Source organism: Eutrigla gurnardus (assembly GCF_963514095.1).
Source record: "Eutrigla gurnardus genome assembly, chromosome: 14".
Lineage (NCBI taxonomy): Eukaryota > Metazoa > Chordata > Actinopteri > Perciformes > Triglidae > Eutrigla > Eutrigla gurnardus.
The window spans coordinates 8,059,124-8,079,547 of NC_139937.1; the positions used below are offsets into that span (position 1 = coordinate 8,059,124).

At 39.0% G+C, this 20,424-nt stretch overlaps 2 protein-coding genes across 3 annotated transcripts in view; both read right to left on the bottom strand.

Annotated features, from left to right (window-relative positions):
• Nucleotides 1-374: 374 nt before the first annotated feature.
• LOC311023899 (secretagogin-like) overlaps nucleotides 375-20,424 on the bottom strand; it is a 168,193-nt gene continuing 148,143 nt past the window's right edge. Inside the window, exons 2-12 of the mRNA XM_084026009.1 lie at nucleotides 10,855-10,937; nucleotides 10,449-10,519; nucleotides 6,794-6,886; nucleotides 4,922-5,011; nucleotides 4,696-4,752; nucleotides 4,363-4,440; nucleotides 3,387-3,442; nucleotides 3,159-3,204; nucleotides 2,948-3,007; nucleotides 1,677-1,745; nucleotides 375-964 (exon numbers count right to left, since the gene is read on the bottom strand). Of these exons, the coding sequence (XP_083882135.1) occupies nucleotides 830-964; nucleotides 1,677-1,745; nucleotides 2,948-3,007; nucleotides 3,159-3,204; nucleotides 3,387-3,442; nucleotides 4,363-4,440; nucleotides 4,696-4,752; nucleotides 4,922-5,011; nucleotides 6,794-6,886; nucleotides 10,449-10,519; nucleotides 10,855-10,924 (825 nt within the window). The 5' untranslated portion in view covers nucleotides 10,925-10,937 and the 3' untranslated portion in view covers nucleotides 375-829. The remainder of the gene's footprint in view (nucleotides 965-1,676; nucleotides 1,746-2,947; nucleotides 3,008-3,158; nucleotides 3,205-3,386; nucleotides 3,443-4,362; nucleotides 4,441-4,695; nucleotides 4,753-4,921; nucleotides 5,012-6,793; nucleotides 6,887-10,448; nucleotides 10,520-10,854; nucleotides 10,938-20,424) is intronic.
• Nucleotides 11,203-20,424, bottom strand: part of LOC311024580 (F-actin-uncapping protein LRRC16A-like) — a 61,404-nt gene continuing 52,182 nt past the window's right edge. For both annotated transcript variants that reach the window (XM_084027043.1, XM_084027044.1), the window contains 9 exons: nucleotides 19,791-19,857; nucleotides 18,707-18,933; nucleotides 18,496-18,605; nucleotides 18,065-18,370; nucleotides 17,768-17,978; nucleotides 16,572-16,608; nucleotides 16,170-16,439; nucleotides 15,914-16,063; nucleotides 11,203-14,964 (listed from right to left, as the gene is read on the bottom strand). In XM_084027043.1, coding sequence (XP_083883169.1) covers nucleotides 14,795-14,964; nucleotides 15,914-16,063; nucleotides 16,170-16,439; nucleotides 16,572-16,608; nucleotides 17,768-17,978; nucleotides 18,065-18,370; nucleotides 18,496-18,605; nucleotides 18,707-18,933; nucleotides 19,791-19,857 — 1,548 coding nt within the window. In that variant the 3' untranslated portion in view covers nucleotides 11,203-14,794. The remainder of the gene's footprint in view (nucleotides 14,965-15,913; nucleotides 16,064-16,169; nucleotides 16,440-16,571; nucleotides 16,609-17,767; nucleotides 17,979-18,064; nucleotides 18,371-18,495; nucleotides 18,606-18,706; nucleotides 18,934-19,790; nucleotides 19,858-20,424) is intronic.

A 20,424-nucleotide genomic window follows, 5' to 3' on the forward strand; every position in this document is an offset into this window, starting at 1 on the left:
GTTGGTTCCGCAAAGCCGGGATGCTTTGTAATACGGCATAACGCCGCTAAGCAAAGGTCTATTAACGGTGCAATCGCGGCATATTTTTGACTCTCCTTTTCGTGATTGCGGCAAAATCTTATGTGTAAAAAAAGCCTAATGTTTCACTCGGGAGGGGCTGCTGTGGCAAGTGTGACACCTAGTGCTTAAAGTCGGTATACCAGTCCGGTCTGGTTTTGGCTCAATATCAAACTGGTTTAAACATTTTAAAATCGGTCCAAGCCTACTAATCATATGAATGAAAGTTAAAATCCTGCCTCTGATAGCTATAAGAGTTGTATTTATTTAAAAGAGCCATTATTACAAAAAAGAACACAAAAACTAACATGCTCATCACTTGTCGTCATTGCTTTATTTTCTCTGCAGCCAGTTATATTCACATAACAACAACATACTGCACTTCAGCCTTCTTTAGCAGATAAACATGCAAATGACCAACAAACCCCAGCATCAAATTAAGTGAAGAAAACCTACATTTTCAAAAACATCTTTACTGACTAACAAACTATATACCACATACACTGTTTTTTAGCTAAAATGACTGAGCTTTAATATAAACATTCACATCATATTATTTTCTTTTGGCCAAGAACATGCACAAGAAACACCGCCATTTCAAATCTCAGATCTACAGTAATTCAATTGATTTTTCAAATTGTGTTTCCAGAATTTTCAGGATCAAATAACTCTTTATGACTATTTGATCAAAACAAATCATCCTACCACTGTTGTGTATACAACAAAAACACAGTCATTGTTTCCTCGTACAATCTCATAATAATACAGCTCTCTAACAACTAATGTTAGGTTTGACTCCCAGACACAGAGCCAGCTCATTTCTCTGGATCTTTCCGTCCTTGTTGGCATCACAGTGACGCAGCAGAATCCCTCGCAGCTTGTCCAACTCGAGGCTCGTGAGATTTGGCTGGAAAGAACAGTAGAGAGAGGAAGGGAGGCGTTATACGTACAGCTAACAATCAAAGCCTTTAGACAGTTTGACACCCATCAAACTTAATTAACATCGTGTTAAACTTCTCCTTAGAAATGTACTTTTAACAAAGAAAATCATCAGTTTTCAATTACAATTCAGTTTGATCTTCAAATCAGACGTGGCATCACATTGTGTGAACAGAAGGGGTGGGGGGGTCAGTTTACCTATGTATCGTGATTTAAAAAAAAAAGTTTTTGTTCAATGTCTGAATAATTATGTAATTACATTCATGTGGAGGCAGAAGGAAATAACCCCTTCATCTGGTTTTCAGATGTTTAGGTGTTGAGAAAGTGTATGTACTTTGTTTATACACTTTTTAATCAAGCATGTTAAATCACGGAGAAGACGAGATTTAAGTATCCTCTAACTCCATAGAGAAAGTTGTAGAATCAAGAGCATGAGATCGAACATTTTTGTTTAAAAATATTTTTTGTCCAACAGACTAATATATTTTCAAACGTGGTAAATTTATATTTTTCTGATATGTTCTGATGATTTTGTGATGATGAACATGATTTTATGACCACCAATCCAAAATTCAGTTTACTTGATAAATTGATATCAGTGTGTAATTGACTGAAATTATTGTCTGTTATATCTGAGTATATTAGAAAGCATACAAACAAACGGCAGCATAGTGTCTTACCCTGACTAGCTCCATCATGTCTTTGACAAAGCCGTCCACCTCGGGACCCTCCAGCGCCCCTGTCTTACTCTGAACAGGAAATAAGGAGAAGAGAAAAGACAGAAAGGAGGAGTCTGTATTTAAAAATGTTTTCTCTGTCTGTCTGAATGTACCTGTCCTTACCCTCTGTCTGATTTTACTCGCATCCACTACAACCAGAAATAATCTGGGATTGATGTCAAATTTTTATAATTGTCTACACATTGTATAGTTGCTTTATAATAATTTTTTTTTTTTTCAAAATAGGGCATTTAAAATATATAACTATTTGTACATTTACGATCTTCACGATGAATAAATGTGTGGCATCTTTTGCAAAACATGGAAAAGGTACCACCTTGCTGTGCTGTTACTGCAAGCACAGGCGTCGGACCCATATGGGGGTGGGATAAGTCAGCAAGTCAAAACGTCAAAAGTCAGCGCATCTGTCTATCCACTTGGCGCTTTTTGCAGTTTCACTTTCAGTTGTGAATTAGCTGAGTCCCCCAGACCCCCCTCCCCCTCCCTTAAATTGTCCCCCCCACATTAGTCCACCTCACTATTTTGCTTATTACTTAAAGTTTTATTTAGATTGAAGCATTGACCACAGGACACTTATCGCAAAGCTTCTCCTAACATTAAAGTAAGTGCAGGTTGAATAAAAATATTCCACATGAGCCATTACGCCTACATGCACTACTTGACAATCCAGACAAGGTCATGAACGTGATTATAGAGAATAGGGGAAGTTTATCAGGGACTCCTGATGGGATTAATTTTCTTCTATCTGGTGCTGAATCTTGAATGGATCTGATAGTTAACTTGTCCTCCCAGAGAGTGACTTGACAACATAATGGGGATTTTATCTTATTATGTATCATTACAGGAGTAAGGAAACTAATTTGATTCACTGTTGCTGTACCAAGTCCCACACACATTATGCAATTTGAGAGTGTTAATTGGAGATGGAAATGTTGCTAAGACAGTAATACACGTAGCTATTGGGCAGCTTTGGAGGCCCAGGGGGCTGCTTTGTCCATGTATGCCTTCTAAAGGACATTTTTGAGGCTGATTGTTCGCTGTCCTGCTCCTCAACATAGGATGCAGACTTGCTGAGGATTTAAACCTGTGACCTTCTGACCAGAAGCTTGCTGTGTTAACAGTCCCAATTTTTCACATAGTTTCCTGCTGGACCTGCCATTATGGAATGGAAGTCATCATCTGTGTCCCACCCACTGGGATATTGTACTTACAACATCATAGTGGTTAAAGATCTTCTCAAAGTCACTCTTTCTCTCCTCTTTACTGCAGGCCTTTGGAAAAGAAGAGGGGAGTTGTCAAATATTTAGAAATGGATTGAGAGTAATTGGATACAAAATATCACAACACAACTGTTGCAACATGATTTACTCGTGTTTTCATCTGTCAAATATTAAATAACAAGGTAAATAAATATACACTTACATCCATCTGGAACTGTAGCAGGAAATTCTCCTCTAAAGCCAATATCCTAATTGAGGAAGAAATATTTTTTTAGGATGCAAACTGGCTAAACAAAGCAGTACGTTTTGAGATGTTGGTTGGCAAAATGTGATAAATCTCTCCTTTATTGCTATCCAACTAGTGTAATTGTAAATGTAACATTAAAGGGGCTTTTAAGAATATATATTTTTCCTGCTCTTTGAAAAATACCTTGCCAAGTCATTCAAATCCAAACAGCCATCCTTGTTTTTGTCAAAGATTTTCATCTGCAAAAACAAAACGTGTAATGTGTGAGAAACAGAACTTAACGATAGTGAATTTCTCTGTCTGGAAGGGATGGGACGATCGCCCATCGAGATAAAACAACACTCACAATAATCGATCCTGCTGAATTCCCATTATCAGAGTAATCTTAAATATCATCACGAGTGACTTGGAAAAAGCTGTCTAGCTTGTTATTATCTTCTTTTAAAAATACACAGTACAAAAATACATTTTTGCAATTTATTTATGCAGGGAGACCTAATGATTCATGATCATATTAACGATTATTTGATTTTATCTGTGGTGCAATAAAAAATATTAGTTCCTTCACAAACTGTAAAGTGAGGCCAATATGTCTTTGTTCCGTTTTAAGAGTACGAAACATATTTTGATAATTATTGGGATATTATCTTGAATGGCAATTATTTTGGCCAGGATAACCGTTTCAATTTCCATATCGTCCCATGCCTACTGTCTGTACTGTTTCTGGTTGTGTTTTCACGCCAACTGTGACTCATTAGATCTGACATTTCCAAATTGAATTCTATTAAATAGTAGGAACAGGCTATGTGAGACTCTGGGTTTCCACATAGCTAGCTCGAGGAGACAGGCAGATAAATAATACAAGCTGCCTTCCGTTTCGCTGTCTTTAGAAAGCTGCAGCATTTCTCTGAGTAATACTTTGATTCAGCACAATGGCTGATTGCAGCTACTTAAATCATTTCAGTCTCATGCAGATTCCAAAAAACAACGTCCTCAACGCCATCCTCAATACTAATGTTTTGATGACTGCTGGGGCATATGTGTTTTCCCACTTCCCACTAGCACTTGCACACGACCTCTAAATTGTACACAAAACCACTAAATACAGTAGATACAACAGAGCCCTCTGTTTGTGTACATGAGTGTGTTGTATTTCTACCATTGTGTCTGTGTACTCCTCCAGTTTATCAGATGACACATCCTTTTGATTTTTTTGGAACAGATCTTTCAGGAAATCCTAAGATAAAAGGTTAATCACATAATCAAACAACAAAAAGGTCACATCCAGTGGGTGATGCACAATTACACACAATTCTCTTAAGTCATTTGAAAAAAAAAAATACTTAATTATTGATTACTCTAAGAGAGACATCTCAGTGTATGACTCAACAGGAAGTGGTTGATGGTTAGTCATTCTCTGCCAATGCGACCGCTGAAGGCTGTTCCTCTAAAAGAGATGTGTTCTGCTGTGTGTTTGCACTGACGATCTTACCTTGAGCTCCCGAGCTGAGATGTAACCGCTGCAGTCAACATCGTACTTCCTCCAGATCTACAGTAGGCAGCACAAGACAAACTAGCAAATATGTACACAATATTCAGTGGTTAAGGGTGATTTTAAACTAGTTGTAATTCGACACTCGCACTCAAAAAAAAAAAAAAAAAAAAAATACAAATTGACACATTGCAGTAGTCACATTTCATAATGATATTTACTTTACCTTTATGAAGTCAACACTGTTGTCCAGAGGAGCTTCTCTGCGGAAAACTAACAGGAAGTTCTCCGCTTCAGGGAGGATCATATTGGCCAACTGGTAAACAGGACCGAGGGCAGAGCAGAGAGCAGTGTTTGGATAATGTCATCCTATGAGCCTTTCCATTCATTAACACATCTCCATTTTATTCTTGGAAAGCGTGACAGTTACCACAGAGTTTGCAGCAGTCATACAACAGTTCAATCTAGTCTGGTATGGTAATTTTGATCAGATCGAGGGTTAGTTTTTATCAAATCTATTATGTACGAAAGACATGAATCCAATTAACAGGGAGATTTGTGGATTCTCCTGATTAGCTGGGACGCTGTATATAGAAAGAGACTTTAGATTTCCATTCTCCTTGTTGTGTTAATAAGGTGCAGCAGAAGTCTCAGCTGCAGATTAAAAAAAAAAAAAAAAATCTTATTGTCACTAATAGCGATATACTTTTGCACTTTCTTCCAACAAATATACTTATTGTAAGTCACTTTGGATGAAAGCTTCTACTAAATGCCCTAAATGTAAATGTAGATATCGTGTAACTCCTGCAAACAAGGGACGCTCCACTTTACACACCCATGCTGGTATTGGTGCATCCCTACTGCAAATTAAAACTAGCTGCATGGGTACATATAATGTACCCATAGGAATTTGTTTTATTGTCCTTTGGATAAGCAGGACCACACCAGCTCCTCCTTGTTAGTCTCCACTTCATGTTGCTCCTGTCATGTCGGTCCTTCTAGAATATATCAGCCCTCCATTAGCAGATTAAACTGGCCCCCATCATCAATCTAATTATAATGCAAGATCAGAGTGCGGCCATTCGGTTCACAAAGCTGTACCGTAGAACCGCCCAGTCAGAAAAGCGCAGTGCACCAACTGTGATGCCAACTCCTAAGGAGCTGTCCAGGAAAGAAACATGGCAAATAGGGCATATGCCCCCATTTTTAATGTCTGAAAGTAAGTGAACACTGTCTAACAGATGAGTCATGATACTAAACTAGAAGAGTAACAGCATTTAATGTGGCTATCTCACAGGATACTATCGCCTTGTGATAGGCTTGCTCACTTCCTTTTTCATGTTATTAGTAGAGCAGAGATGTCAGTACAAGGGGAAATAGCAATGCAAGTTGTACTATTTGTACTGTGAAGTATAGGCTATATTGTCTATAGGCCCACCGTTTCTTTGTTATTTTAATTTATAATGAGTGTTCCTGCTATTGGCTACATTCATGAAGTCACATAGTAAATGTCCCAATGAGTTCCAAACAGTGAGGTATATAGATTTTACATTTGGACAAAAGAGAGCATGGCTAGCAAATCAGGAAAGAAAAAGTGGGCTTGGTGCATCCCTGGCCTTCAGGGCTTGTTGCTACAAAGAGGTTTGACCACACTGTTCCTGCATCAGCCATGAGCCATCAGTGTAAGTGGCAGGCATGTATTGATTTTATTTTCAGCCTGAGTAAAAGCCAAATCATTTGGGTTCTGTGGGTGCAATGCATTACGTGATTGGCCTGTTATGTGTACACGTTTTTACAGCTACATCAAGTGTGAGTGCAGACTGAAAAAGCAATGTCATCAAAATAGGTCTTTACATTTCTGGGAAACAGCCACCTGTTGAATTCTCATTCAAGTTGAATGTAATCAATACAATCCACCTTAATTAATTGCAAGCAAGAATCATAGCAGTATAAAGTCAGTATTCTCCTCCTTTATATGGAGGAGAATTTTATAAATCAGCACTTGACCTTTTCTCACTGTTTCATATCCAACTTTAAATATGAAGGACATAATTGTCAAGTCAACGAGGAAGTGATTATAAGACATTGTATGTCGTACCTCCTGAATCTGTAGTTTCCCATCAGCAGTGACATCATAGGCGGACATAAACCTTTGCTTCAGCCTCTGGAGTCGCTCTTCAGTCACTTCCTCCTGTGGAGACATATTAGATTAACATGATACATTGCTTATTTTACATTGATTCAGAGGCAGACAGTCTTTAGGACGAGATATCAGGTCAACAGTAGATACTACATGGAAGCTGTCTATATCATCTGAAAGCTGGAAACCTGAAAATGTATTTGAGATGCAGTGTGTGTGTGTGTGTGTGTGTGTGTGTGTGTGTGTGTGTGTGTGTGTGTGTCAAGTTCCAGTCATACATAAGAAATGGAAATTAAATGTAAAATGTCTGAGGACATTATGATTAAAGTACATGATGGCTATCCTCATTTGTCTCGTAGGTTTTTGCAGAAATATGTTTATTGTTATAATTTTTTCAGAGATGTGGTGCTAGCCCTGTGATAGACTGGCGATCTGTCCAGGGTGTACCCCGCCTTCGCCCAATCAGCTCCATTGCTCAATTGAAAATTTTTCTTCCACTCATGAATTGATCAAAACGATCAAAAATCCCTCCAAAATTCCATGTTAGGACACCAAGACTTTGAGGAACACCACAGAAGAAGTTGAGCTGTGATTTCTGCAAGAATTGCATTTTTCGGTGATGGGATGGCGAGCACTTTTGTTGTTAAAACTGTTGACAAACCCACTTATTGTCAATCTACTTAAGAAAGCCTTCCTCTGAATACCACGGTCTGTAGTTTGTGGTTGTAAAGTTTCATGATGCTGTGATTATCGATGAGGTCATTTAACCAGTGACATCAAGTTTAAAACAGAATACCCACTACAATGGAACGTCTACTATGGGAACACCACCATCATCACACATGGATGGAATTGGGCTCATCGGAGTCTCTGCTTCCCATTAATACCCACTTTATTTAATTCTATCCCAGTATGCAGAACTATTCAAATAACACCATTGTCGATAGGAGAAAATACAAGAAATCAACACATTTATACTGCATGTCCTAAACTGCCTAAAAAACAGATTCTGTTATTACCTAAGGGTCTCCTCTTTAAAGATATCCTCACTCTCCCTTTCATAGACGTTCCCACCTTATGATAAAGAGTGGTGTGTATCCGTAGCACTCATTTTCATTCCATATCTTGAGTGAGTCTCCCCTTTACACACATGCCCAAAACTACATGCAATTATCATCAAGTGGACATCTTCAAATGGGACACTTGGACCATAGCAGTCATTTCTATTCACTTCTTGAGGAAAGGTTATGGGACATCTTTGAATATTGCCATGCCAGTTTTCACTTGCCAAAATGTAGCCTAACTTTGGAGTGTTTTTCAAATCCCTTCCTGACAAGTTAGCATGACATGGTTGGTATCAATCGATTCCTTAGGTTTTCTAATTTTATCTGATAGACTGAATCCGCTATTTTATGTCGGCGATCCAGTGAGTCTCAGAGGGTTAAACCACATATTGGAAAAGAATAATATTGAAGGACTGGCTGAGTCACAGTTATTTTAAGCAATGTCACCATGGATACTCCTTTGATCTACTATTTTCTTCTCTCAAGGTTCGGTTTCTCAACCGCAGGGTGTTTATAGAGCCTTTATGCAGCTGACTACACGTCCTTGGTGTAATTCTAATGCACAGAACAAAATGTGGGGTTCGTTGTACCATAAACACTTGCCTACATGACTTTTCATCCAAGATGAGGCATTTCTAAAACACAGTGTCATGAATTTGTGTCTTTGATACATTTCAAGTGAATGAGGTATTGACTTGACTACCTTTGACTGCATCAAGCAGTTTACTGTTAAGAAGTGAAATATCTAAAACATCTCTAAACTTGATTAGTCTATGAAACCTGATGCATTTCTCTAGCAGATCTTAACTAAGGATAATTTGAGATATGTTGCATGCTTAAATTTCCTTTTCCTGTGCAGACCACATGCGTTCTCAAAGAAAGCTCAGACAGAAGCTTGAAACAAGAAAATTGTTATTGTTATATTGTTATTTCAACATATTTAGGAGGTACTTTTCCAGTATCTCTTTGCAAATCCCCATCACTGTACTGTAACTATAGAAACCTAATGATCTATGATGCTGATAGCATCATTCCATGCAGTGCAGGGCACACAGTCCGCAGACTAGCAGGTGCCAGATCCTTGCTCATTACAGAAAGACATCTATTTCTCTTCAGCATTGGCTTTCTATCTGACACGTTCTATGACTATCTATCATGTTTGGCGCCAGTTATCTCCTGTTGCTAAGCAGACATTGTTAACGTCTGTATCAATGTTGGACTTGATGAACTATGCATAACACACTTGTGTGTTCAGGTTTTTACTGATATATTAAACTTCCAGTTTATCACATGGAAATTAATTTGGTTACATTTGAGCAATAAATTGAAATTTGTGAATACAAGACAGAAAGGCACCATGCGGTTAATATCACTCAGTGGCTGAATAGAACATAATAGAATTAATGTGCCATGAGAAATACACACAAGCACTTATCCTGAGGGCATTTATGATGGAGAGCAAACATCAGAGAGACAAAGTGACCTGTGGTCAGTGGTCTGTATGAGTGCAACGCCATTAGTATCCAAGGAAGCTCAATTACACAAGCAAACACACTGAAACGTGTACTAATAGTCCTACACCCATTTGCTTCTCCATCATAACTGGTCAGGAACTTTTCCTTTGACAGAAGCCAGAGCTCTTTAATTGTGTTGCATCTTGCATCGTTACAGTCACCCCACCCTTCCAGATAACTGCATAGAGGTTCAGCTGCCCACACAGCAAATAACCAGATGTGTTTCGATGAAGCAGATTCAAGATTTAATCTTGACCGTGTCATGCATGAAATAATTAACCTAAATATGAGAAAAGGATGTACCATTGTATTCAGAACGTTGAATTTAAAGGCAAAATTCAAAATAAATTATTAACTCATAGGCAGTAAAGAGTAATGTACATTATTTAGACTATTATTCAAGTATTGTCACATACTGTGCATGCATGTGTGCGTTGATTCATTCTGCAGAATAGCATTACGCAGTCGGTCGTTTGAGTAACTGTTGCCTTTCTATTAGGTCAAACCAGCCTCGACATTGCCTCTGCTATCAACAAGTAATTTTCACCCAGACAACCGCCGCTCACTGAAATTTTCCCTTTTCAGACAATTATACCCCGAAGAGGGTTGTGCATGAAAATCCCACTTTAACTGCATTTCTCCGTCATTGTGATGCTGCCTGGTTTGCAGTCAGCAGATTGTCTTGACTCTATTTGTGATGATGAGCAGTTGAACAGGTGTACATAGTGGCCGGTGAGTGTAGATGACAAAGTATAGTAGCATCAAATGTAGTAGTAGTGCCTGGTCAGCTGCCCTTGACATGCACTACATTGCATTGCTGTCATCACAAGTTATGGATCAATTCATCCAAAGTTTACTTTATAAATTATTATATCCATCCATCCATCCATCCATCCATCATCAACCGCTCATCCTGTATTCAGGGTGTGTGTGTGTTCAGCGAGAGCAGTGCTGATTGTAGAGTCTGACTGCTGCAGGAACTCTCCTTCACACACACTACACAATGAAAATAAACTATCTATCCATCTGTCTTACCTGTGGAGCCAGTCTCTTCATCATGTGGCGGAAAAAGTCGTCAAGCTCTTTGCCCTCAATGTAGCCATTATCTGTCAAAAAGAACCATGTTGTACAAATCCTCAGATCACAGATCAGTGAAGAATGCATAAATGTTCCTCAAAATGTAAATACCGACTGAAAACTTACTGGGAAGTCACTACTAAATCCACATAATTAGAGTTGACATAACATAGTTAATTTGCGATGACACCAGTATTAACTAACTCATTTCAATTAACCAGGACTCACAATTTGTCATAACAAATTAGGACGTACTTTTCTGTCTAATGACTAATAACAGCAGAAGATACATTTTAAACTAATGTCCTATCTGTTTAAGGTAGATGGAGTAAAAATATATAAACATGTCATTAACTGTCCTCACCATCTGCATCGAAGTGTTGCCAGATTTCAAGGAAACCAGCTGCATCCAGGTTATCAAAAGCACTGTCCATTTTAATAAAGAGAGGCAAAGTATAAGCTGTCAACTTTAACAGGTAAAAAACGGGAACTGAGGGGACAATATGTTGCACTGTTCAGTTGCCTGCTTGGTTGAAATATGCATTTTCTGACTTCGTAAAAACCACACCTCCTCTGGTCGAGGGAGGTGTGTGTGTGTGGGAAAGAGAGAGAGAGAGAAAGAGGTAGTATTATATCTGCCATCTGGTGGTGATATTGTTACACTGCAAAGAGGATCAGAAGGTACAAAAAAAGACAACAAAGAGATTTTGAAGCCTGTAAAATTATTTTAATCAATGTTAATATCGGCATGACGAAATGTCCAACACTAACAGAATAACTTTGTGAAACATATCAACCCATGACAAAATGCAACAAATATCATAACAAGACTGATCATGAGCAAACATGTCACTTAATTTCCCAGCTCAAGGAAAACGGTCATTGCTCTGCATCATTTCTTTTTTTTTTAATCATTCTGAAAGTAACATTGACTTGATTACATGTAATAACAAATTAATACATACAAATAATTAATTTCTACATTTATGAACACAATGTACATATGAAGGGAAAACGACAAAGGATCAAAGACATCACCGGCCACTGTTTTTTTTAAATTTATTCCAAATAAGTTACAAACAAACCCCTAGTATAGTAGTGTACTTAGTACCAAAAGAGTATAGGTTTATCTGTGTTCCCATAGGTGTGTGAATGTATCACAGTGTATATTACATGTACGTATATTACACATACATATATACACATGCACACTCCTACATGTATGAAAGCACATATATACATACAGTACAACTCAAAGCCACATCATGCAGTCACACACATGTAGATTCAAGAGTCAAGACTCAACGCTACTGGTTATTTTCACTTTCTCCCCTCCATGCACCGACAGAAATGAAGTGGTTTCAGCATTGAACGGATCAGTCGTCATACATCTCGACAGAAACAAAGCCAGCTGCTTCTGAAATCCCAAACAGAAAACAAACAGAGAGAATCTGGTCTCCATATGATTTCCTTGCATCAGGAAAGTACAGAATGCAGCACACAGCCACATTTGTAAGTAGTGGTATTTTTTTTCAGTGTCCTGGAACAACTTTTACAAACAAAACGAGTGTTGGGACTGAGACTGTAAATTGAAGCTGTTGTTAAAATCAGTGATAGATTAACTATTTACAGCAGGAGCCGTGTTATGTTCGAGGCGTGATTAGTGACAAAGAAGCAGAATCTTGTCACAATCCTACAAAAAGACATCAATAGACACCATAGGAAAAGGTGCACCAGCAAGACCTTTAGCCCTGACTCTTGTACAGTGCAACAAGTTTTGCCCCTTTCACATTGCGCATAAGGAATGAGGTCTGGTGCACATTTAATATTAATACTGGACCACAGTTTGGCACCAAAACTAGATAGTCAAAAGAAAACGTATTTCCACAGTGGTTAATGTTGCTATAATGAAACATTAGTAAGAACTCACAAACAGGTATTTATTGTTTAATGCTGCGTTCATATCATATCGGATGATGGTAGAAATGGGACAGACTACCATGTCTATGGCATGCAAGCATTTCTGTCATCACTTTGTATGATTGCAAAGTTGATGGATAAGGGGTCAAAAATAATGTGGATAGATAATACATCATCATATTCATTCAATGTTGGATTATTTTCCTTGAATGGTGGAGTGGTGTGAGGCAATCATATTTGATTTCCCTTTAAGAAGAATCCATGTTTCTCAGTCATAATTACGACTTGGTTGTTAATGACATCTACATGTTGCCTGGTTATTATAGTAACTCCAATATGACATGAATGCAGCATGATTTAATGCAAACAAAGGTTTATTGTCCATACCAACCAATATAAGTACAACTGCATGGCTTTTTCATCTAATAAAAAAATACAATGCTAAGGATACAAACTGTAAATAGAGGTATCCAAAAATCTCACTTGCTTTTTATTTATATTTTGTCAATTAATGATTTTTTATTGTGATCATCAATTTGGTGACTTTGTAGCAATGTGAAAAGGGGTTTTATTCTCTGTAAAAATGAGAGGAATTGGCCTGAGAGCTATTGTGGTGGTGGTGGTGGTGTAGCATTCAGGTTCTGAAAATGCTACATACAGAATAGCCTAGCTACCCTCAGTGCACTTTCACTTCAGGCACTGTTTTCTCTCTTTTTTTTTAACAAATGCAATTCCTTTACAGTTTGAAGTTCAAAACATTGTCTTTGCACAAACTGAAGCGAACGTGAACTGAATTTGAAAGCCCTGAAGTTTTAGTCAGAAGTGTTTGAAGGCTGGAGTTCCCTCAGTGTCCCGCTTTCACACAAAGAACAGACTGAAGAGGTTATTTTGGGAAAATGGGGAAGCACATGCCATTAACTTCCATGTTACTTTTCAAGCAGATTATATATGACATCCCTCTTTTTTAGTAAGTTCTTTGCTTTCATCAGACCATCAGCACAACAGGGAAATCTAAATCAGTGAGTGTTATCACAAGTGAGTTTGCATGCCACAGTAATGCTTAAAATTGTCATTTTGTTCTGAGGAGAACCAGCTAGAAGTTTAGTTTAGTTTAGTTTTAACCAAAAAACACTACAGACATGTTTATGATGTACCTCTGTATTGCACTATGACATTATCACTATTACTTTTTGACAGGCACTATTTCCCCAACAACAAGAAAAAGTGTTTTTTTTTTCTCCACAGTGTCTTCACACAGAGAACAGTGTTAGTTAACAGTGCTGAAGCCTTATTGATTGGTTGTCAGTGAAGTTAAAGTGTACCATAGTCCTCTCAAAGCAACACTTCATATGGTCACTCCAGCTCTCCCACACAATTCAGTCGAGATGTTTGATCTCTGTAGCTATCCTTCAGTTCAGTTAGTGTCCTCTGAGTGACTTGTAGTTTTGCTGTTCGGCAAGCTACATCAAACGTGAATTTCTGATTTCTGGTGGGCTGAGATTCTCAGCGAAACCTGTATTTTCCTGAAAAAAAAACATGAATTGCATAATGGCTTCAGTCACCTCCTAAGTCTGGAGAAAAGTAACTTGCTCGTACTGAAAATAGCATATAGAAAATCTATACAAATATATTGAAGGAGGAAAACAATGCCATTGGGTCCTGGTCTGGTTGTATGTGTGAGTTCAAGTACAGTACAGTGATCTTGGTATAATTGTTACATGTGTTTGGTCCCTGGGAGATAAGCTACTGTAACGAATGGCGACAAGACGTTAAATTGTTAGTCACAGAAAGATTTTTTCTCAATGTACACTCATAGTTTCACAGTCTCTTCCTCTGTCTTTTGCACGAAGTCAGCTGCTTCCTGAAAACGTCTTTTTTTCTGTTTTGTTTTTTTTTTGTTTTACAAACTTCATTCAGGCTTCAGTAGTCATAGTCTGAATACTCTTGATCACCCAAGGAACTATTTACTCAAATCCTGAAAGATAATTTCTTTTTGAGACATGAGATTTTCACCTGACAAGCAGAGAGTAGGAATGAAAAAAGGAGAAAAGGCTGTTTGTGAGAAGGAAGCTCTTAGGAGACTTAGCACAGTTTGGTTTATCATGTGACATGATGTGACTGAAAAAAATACTGAGGATATTCCCCCATGTGTTAATATCAATAATTTTATCATATTATAGATAACCAAACTTTAATTTGAAATGGTGTATTGCCTGATACTAGAGCAGGTCTTCCTGCCAGCCAAACATACTTTGCAGTCAGACAGAACCTACAGGTGCAAACTCTAATATAAATGAAACCATATCCATTAATGCTTATATTCCCCCTTTCTAAAGGAAAACACGTGAGTCTTGTAAGCAGGTTTTGCTGTGAGTTTGTCTTACTCATATTAAAATAAAGTCTTTGTCTGCCTCCTCCCCAGAGTCTGAGGACTTCTTGCCCGCTGCCTTTTCCTTGTCTCGGTTCGGAGATCGGTCCTTGGTTTTGAAGGAGCCATGATCCTCAGAATTGGTACGGAGACGGCTGGGCCGCTTAACGGAGTCGGACGCCCTCACTAAAAGAGAGAGAAGATGACGGTAAGTGTTGGCAATGCTTATGGGGAAAAAAGCTGGGGCTCTGCACGGATGTCCGTGTAACGCCAATTTGGTGTATGCTACAAGCTGTAGGCTAGCAATCAACGGCACATGTGCTGAACACGTGCTCCAAGCTGATACAGTATAAAAAAACAGTGCAAAGGACTGCATGATTAAAAACTAGCAACGTGCCAGTCCTTGTTTTTTAAGTTTTTTTTTTATAAAACCCATCTCCTGAAGGCACTCATGTCCAACAATGATTCTTACAAAATATGAGGAACACATTTTTATCAAAATATATTTGTTTTAAAAAAAGTTGGTGTTGTTTAAGTGCCTTCTAATGGTGCTGAGGCTGTGAGCTTGCTGTTGCTGTACTCGGCAGACAAAAAAATTGCCCCCCTCCACAGATGGAATAATTCACTTTGCATATCGAAAAAAACAACAATAATTTGATCAAACTTCTATCGAGGATCAACAAAAGAAAGAGAGAGAAAACAAGCAGCCAATGGTTTCATAAGGAATTCTCATTTGCCTCGGAGCAGGAATTATGCTCATGAACATGACTCAGATACATACTCTGACAGGCCCTAGAGGGCGTCACTGAACACATACAGTAAACAAAAAGGGAAGAGAGAAGAAAAGGAGACCAAAGTACAGACATCATGTATAAAAACATCAGATGGAGGGAGCAAAGCTGGATAAAAGTCATCAAGCTGCCAGGCTGCCTGTCACATATCCAACATCAAACATCCATCAGTGTATCTACGGGGAATCTGCTCTCGCCAACGGACAGGTTTTAGGGGAAGTAGGCCAATATGTTTGTAAGAAGATGACTGTTTAAAGTTTTTGATCAGCTGTTGAGTTCATAGCATTTGAAAATCTACATGGAAATGCTATAATAGATTTTGACAGAGAGACTTTGCGACGCACCATCCTGAGTGGTTTTGTTTGCAGAGCCCCCTAATTGCAGACTGGTCTGGCCATCTTTGTCTTTCTCCGACACTGCCCTCTTCAGCGTTTGAGGATGAACTGTGACCTTAGGAGACATGCTGCCACTGCTGGGGGAATCCGAGCTTTCATCTGTCAAGAAAATGATCAGAAAACAAATTATATAAGCTCAAAACACATCTGTCATAGAGAGAGATTAAAAACGAAACAGTGTGTCAATCAGATCCTGTGCTTGTACCTATGCTCTTGCTGGTACTGCTGGTCCTCGGCTTCTGTGGGATGGTGGGTCGGCTGGCCAAGGCAGGCTTCGCTCCCTGTGGCACCGGTGGTTTGGGACTTATTGGTCCCCCAGGGGAACTTGAGGAGGACGTAGCCCGGAGACGAGGGGCCAGGTCAGGCTTGGTCTCGCCACGAGGAGGGGTCTTCTCTGGTGAACCAGTCGGAGCGTCTGATTTGTTGATTGAGCCACTCGGGGACCTGCTTTCTGAATTGCTGGGCTGAGGCTTGGCTGTTGACACACACACACAAATTAAAACATTAAAAGAAAAATTGATACTATGCACATAATGTGTTTCATGGTCTGTGTTGGTATTAAACCAGACTCCAAAACATGTCCATGTGAACAGATAAAAGCACTTACTTGTTGCATTGCTCTCAGGCCTGTCAGGGCTGGAAGACTAGAGGAGACACAAGGACACAGTATTGCATCAGTATATACATAAATGCAGAAAGCTAATCAAATATAGATTTTTTCTTTTAATGGATCACTTAGTTTTTGCAGTCAATTTTATAATAAGTGTAAACGTTTTATTGTTACAGTGATAGATGGAAGTGCAGTACTTTAATACTGAATGTCCACTACCAAGCAACATCCAAACAGAAGGGGGCGCCATTGTGTTAGAAAATGCCCACATACCCAAGCTTTGTATGAAGTAATCTCTATCTCTCTCACTCACACACACACACACACACACACACACAGACACCTGGAAGCCAGCCAGAACAAGCAGATGGCGGGAGAAGCTTTAGTGTCACTGATACAAGGTCAGAAAAAACCCTAATGCTTCAAACACCATAAACCTCTTATTGCACACACAAACACATCGTAGTGCAGCGACTGCAGAGTTAGGGACCTATTATTATACATGAACACATTTACAGGTGCTAACACAAATAGTATACAAAACATAATTATTGCCCTTATTAAACTCTGGGGTGTTATTTCACTAATTCTGCTTTCCTTGAATCTGTAATTTTTTTTTTTTTTACTTTTTTGCATTTGAGGAAAAATGGACAGGTCGATGTAGAACAGAGCACTTGTAGTTTAAGATATCTGTGTGTGTGTGTGTGTGTGTGTGTTTCCTATTTTGTGTTTTCTCCCTTAAATCGGATGTTGTCCTCATTTAAAGAAGCATCTATCCATCTCACTCACATACAACTATAAAACCATAACACTTTTGTTTTATCATTTAACCGTCATGCTATTTTGACATTAATTATCAGAAATAGCAAACATAGATTACGGTATATAAATTTGTCATTAAATACAGCTTGAATAATGGAGTTTACAGTCCCAGATCTGCAGGTGAAGGTCTAGACGTGAATCCAAAGGTAATCACTAAACTTTTGAATCTGCAAGAGCGGGAATTACTGAGCTGAAATAGTTTATTAACGTATTAACAAAGACCTACACAAATGTTGTAGGTGCAGGATATGCTGTATTTCATATTGGGGAGCACAATCATCAAGTCATCAAGACTCATCCTACATGGTGGCGTCTCTTCCATTCCGTTCTTTCTTGTTACCCCGGTGCTTTTTGAAATCACAACACCTCACCTTGTGTGCTCTCCTCTCCTGCTTGGCCTTCATTTCTGCCAGGAGGCCGCTGCCCATCAACTGCAATCCTGGGTACCGCCTGCCTCCCTGAGGGCTGCCCCGGCCATCCGAACACTCCCACGGCTCGTCCATGGAGTCTGGCGTCCTCAGCTCCTCTGAGCGGTCTGAGCTGCTGCTGTAGTCTGTGGGCTGCGAGCGGCTGGAGGCGTCTCTGCAGTACAGACAGGAATTATTAGAGAATTGGGGCCAGACAGGCATATTGAGTCTGTTCTGTTAGAGAAAAAATTTTGACTATACCTGGATTTTGTCTCAGGTCCTGGGCTCTTTACTGCCACCTTTGGTGAGGAGGGCTCCTCAGGGATGGGAGCGGGTATCATGGCTGCAGAGGCTGATGATGTACCTGAAGCTGCGTGGGCTGCATGGTTTTTCTCCGACTTACCCAAAGCTGGGGTCGGCACCTGACTTTTTTCGGACTTATCTGATTTGTCTGATTTATCAGATTTATCTGCTTTGTCAGATTTGGAAGAACGTTTGATGAGATTGAGGAATCCTCCTTTACTCTTCTTCTTCTCTCCATCGTGAGAGTCTGAACTCTTGGAACGTCTGAGAGGAAACAGAACGTTCTCAAATAAGCTTAAGAGATTTAGTGCAATAATATGCATTTACGCATATTTACTGGCCATATGAAAACCTTCACGAGAAAACTATAAATGAAGCATAATCCTTACTTGGAATCCATCCTGGTGACTTTTGTCGAAAAGAACTCGTCCACGCCCTCATCCACCCTTCCCATGAGGCCATTCTGCTCGCCATCCTGAGGTGGAGCAGTGTTTATTTGCTGAAAGAGGAAGTTAAAGATTCTGGTACCATGTCTGGGAATGAACCAATGTGTTGAACTGAACCTGAAAAATCCATGCAAAGCTGCTGAGCTTCACTCACAGGTACTTTGCTGGAATGCTTTTTCTTGTTCCGACGGGGTCGCAGTTTGGTGAAGTGCTGAAGCTTTTTTTCCTCCTCAGATGGCAACTCCACCATCACTCCTGGTGGTCGGTGCTCCAGCTTGGGCAGGGCCTGAGACGGAGTAGGTGGAGTTTGAGATGAAGTTGAAGTGTCCTCCACATGGACGGGGACGTCTTCCAGGGCTTTGTCCAGGTCAAACTCCATCTCTGTAAGTGGGACAGTCATTAGGAGGTTCATTGTAGATTTACATTGAATGTTGAAGTCCACAGACGTTCTTCAGCGAATGAAGAAGACATAAAACTGCATTTTTTCAACTGCACGTTTGAAATAATGTAGAAGGACTGTGATCACAGTGACCGGCTCATCTGCCAACAGCACGGGGTCTCTCCTTCACACGTCTTGCTTATAACAGAGCTAATTGTGTTGGCACTTTCAAGCTGTTCAGTAAAAATAAGTATCATATGGAGGTAATTTAGTGCCATCATGATGTTTTTAATTTGGTATTTTGGCAAGAAACTCGAATACAGTTGTTTGAAGCCGATGTGTTCACAGCAATGATATTAGAGAGGGAATTATGACTTGTTTAACCTGCTAACAATACCCCTAAGCATTTTCTAATGCATTGTTTAAACTAATAACACTATTTTTTCGTATTTAAATCTAAATATTTTATTTCCTAATCCTTTCAATTGTGTGTTATATGCAAGAAACCACTATAGACACAAACAATAGAGTGATATGGTAACATTTAGAATGTTTTGACGGTTTACACTAACTTATTTTTTTCCCGAATGCTGGTGAAAAATGTGAATTTGGAGCGTTGCCGTCAATTGTAGTGTTTAGAAATCAAATCTGAAACGGGAGGTCAGACTTTTAAATTTTTTTAAAAAATTGTCTAAGCAAAATGCAATTGGTGAATCTCTTATTAAACCAGTCACCCTAATCCATAAGCTTTTTATTGTATAAAGCAGAAAGACGATGTACTGTTTGATTGTATTACAACACACAATACAACACAATGTCTTATGAAATATAAGCAAATCATATATAATAAACTGCTTACCAAAGGCACGAGACACCGGCCGAAGCATTCTGCTGTGGATGCTCTTCCTCTTGGATTTAGGGGTCATCTGAAAGAGGTGCACTTAATCAGATAAGATGTTTGCCAAAGCATGTAATTTCTATCACTCACACCAGTTTTAAGTTTGATAACTCATGTTCCTGAAAACTTAAACATCCTGGGTGATCAAATGAATGAACAAATATCATAAACTCTATCAACTCTAACTGTTGGACTGTGGTTTCCTATTTGGGATTCTGTCCACCTCGTATTTGTTACTACATTACATATCATAGTCTGCCAGTTTGCACTCAGACCAAACATCATGGTGGTTTAAATGTGTGCTAGAGTTAGACAGATATCTACATATATATATACAAGAATGATACTACAATTATATTGTACTGTGATCCACATTTACAAGGTTGTGATGACATGGTGCATTGAGAGTACAGGAGCAGTGCAATGTGGCTGAATGCATTAAGAGAAATAATGTCAGTGTCACAATGTTAAATAATTCGGTGAGTGAGTGATCGACAAAAGCGTGCTACAATACTAATATTGTAGTTTTTCTGCACTAGCTTTAAAACAAATAATCAGGATCAACTATGTAAAAACACGAGGCTGTGTGTGTTAG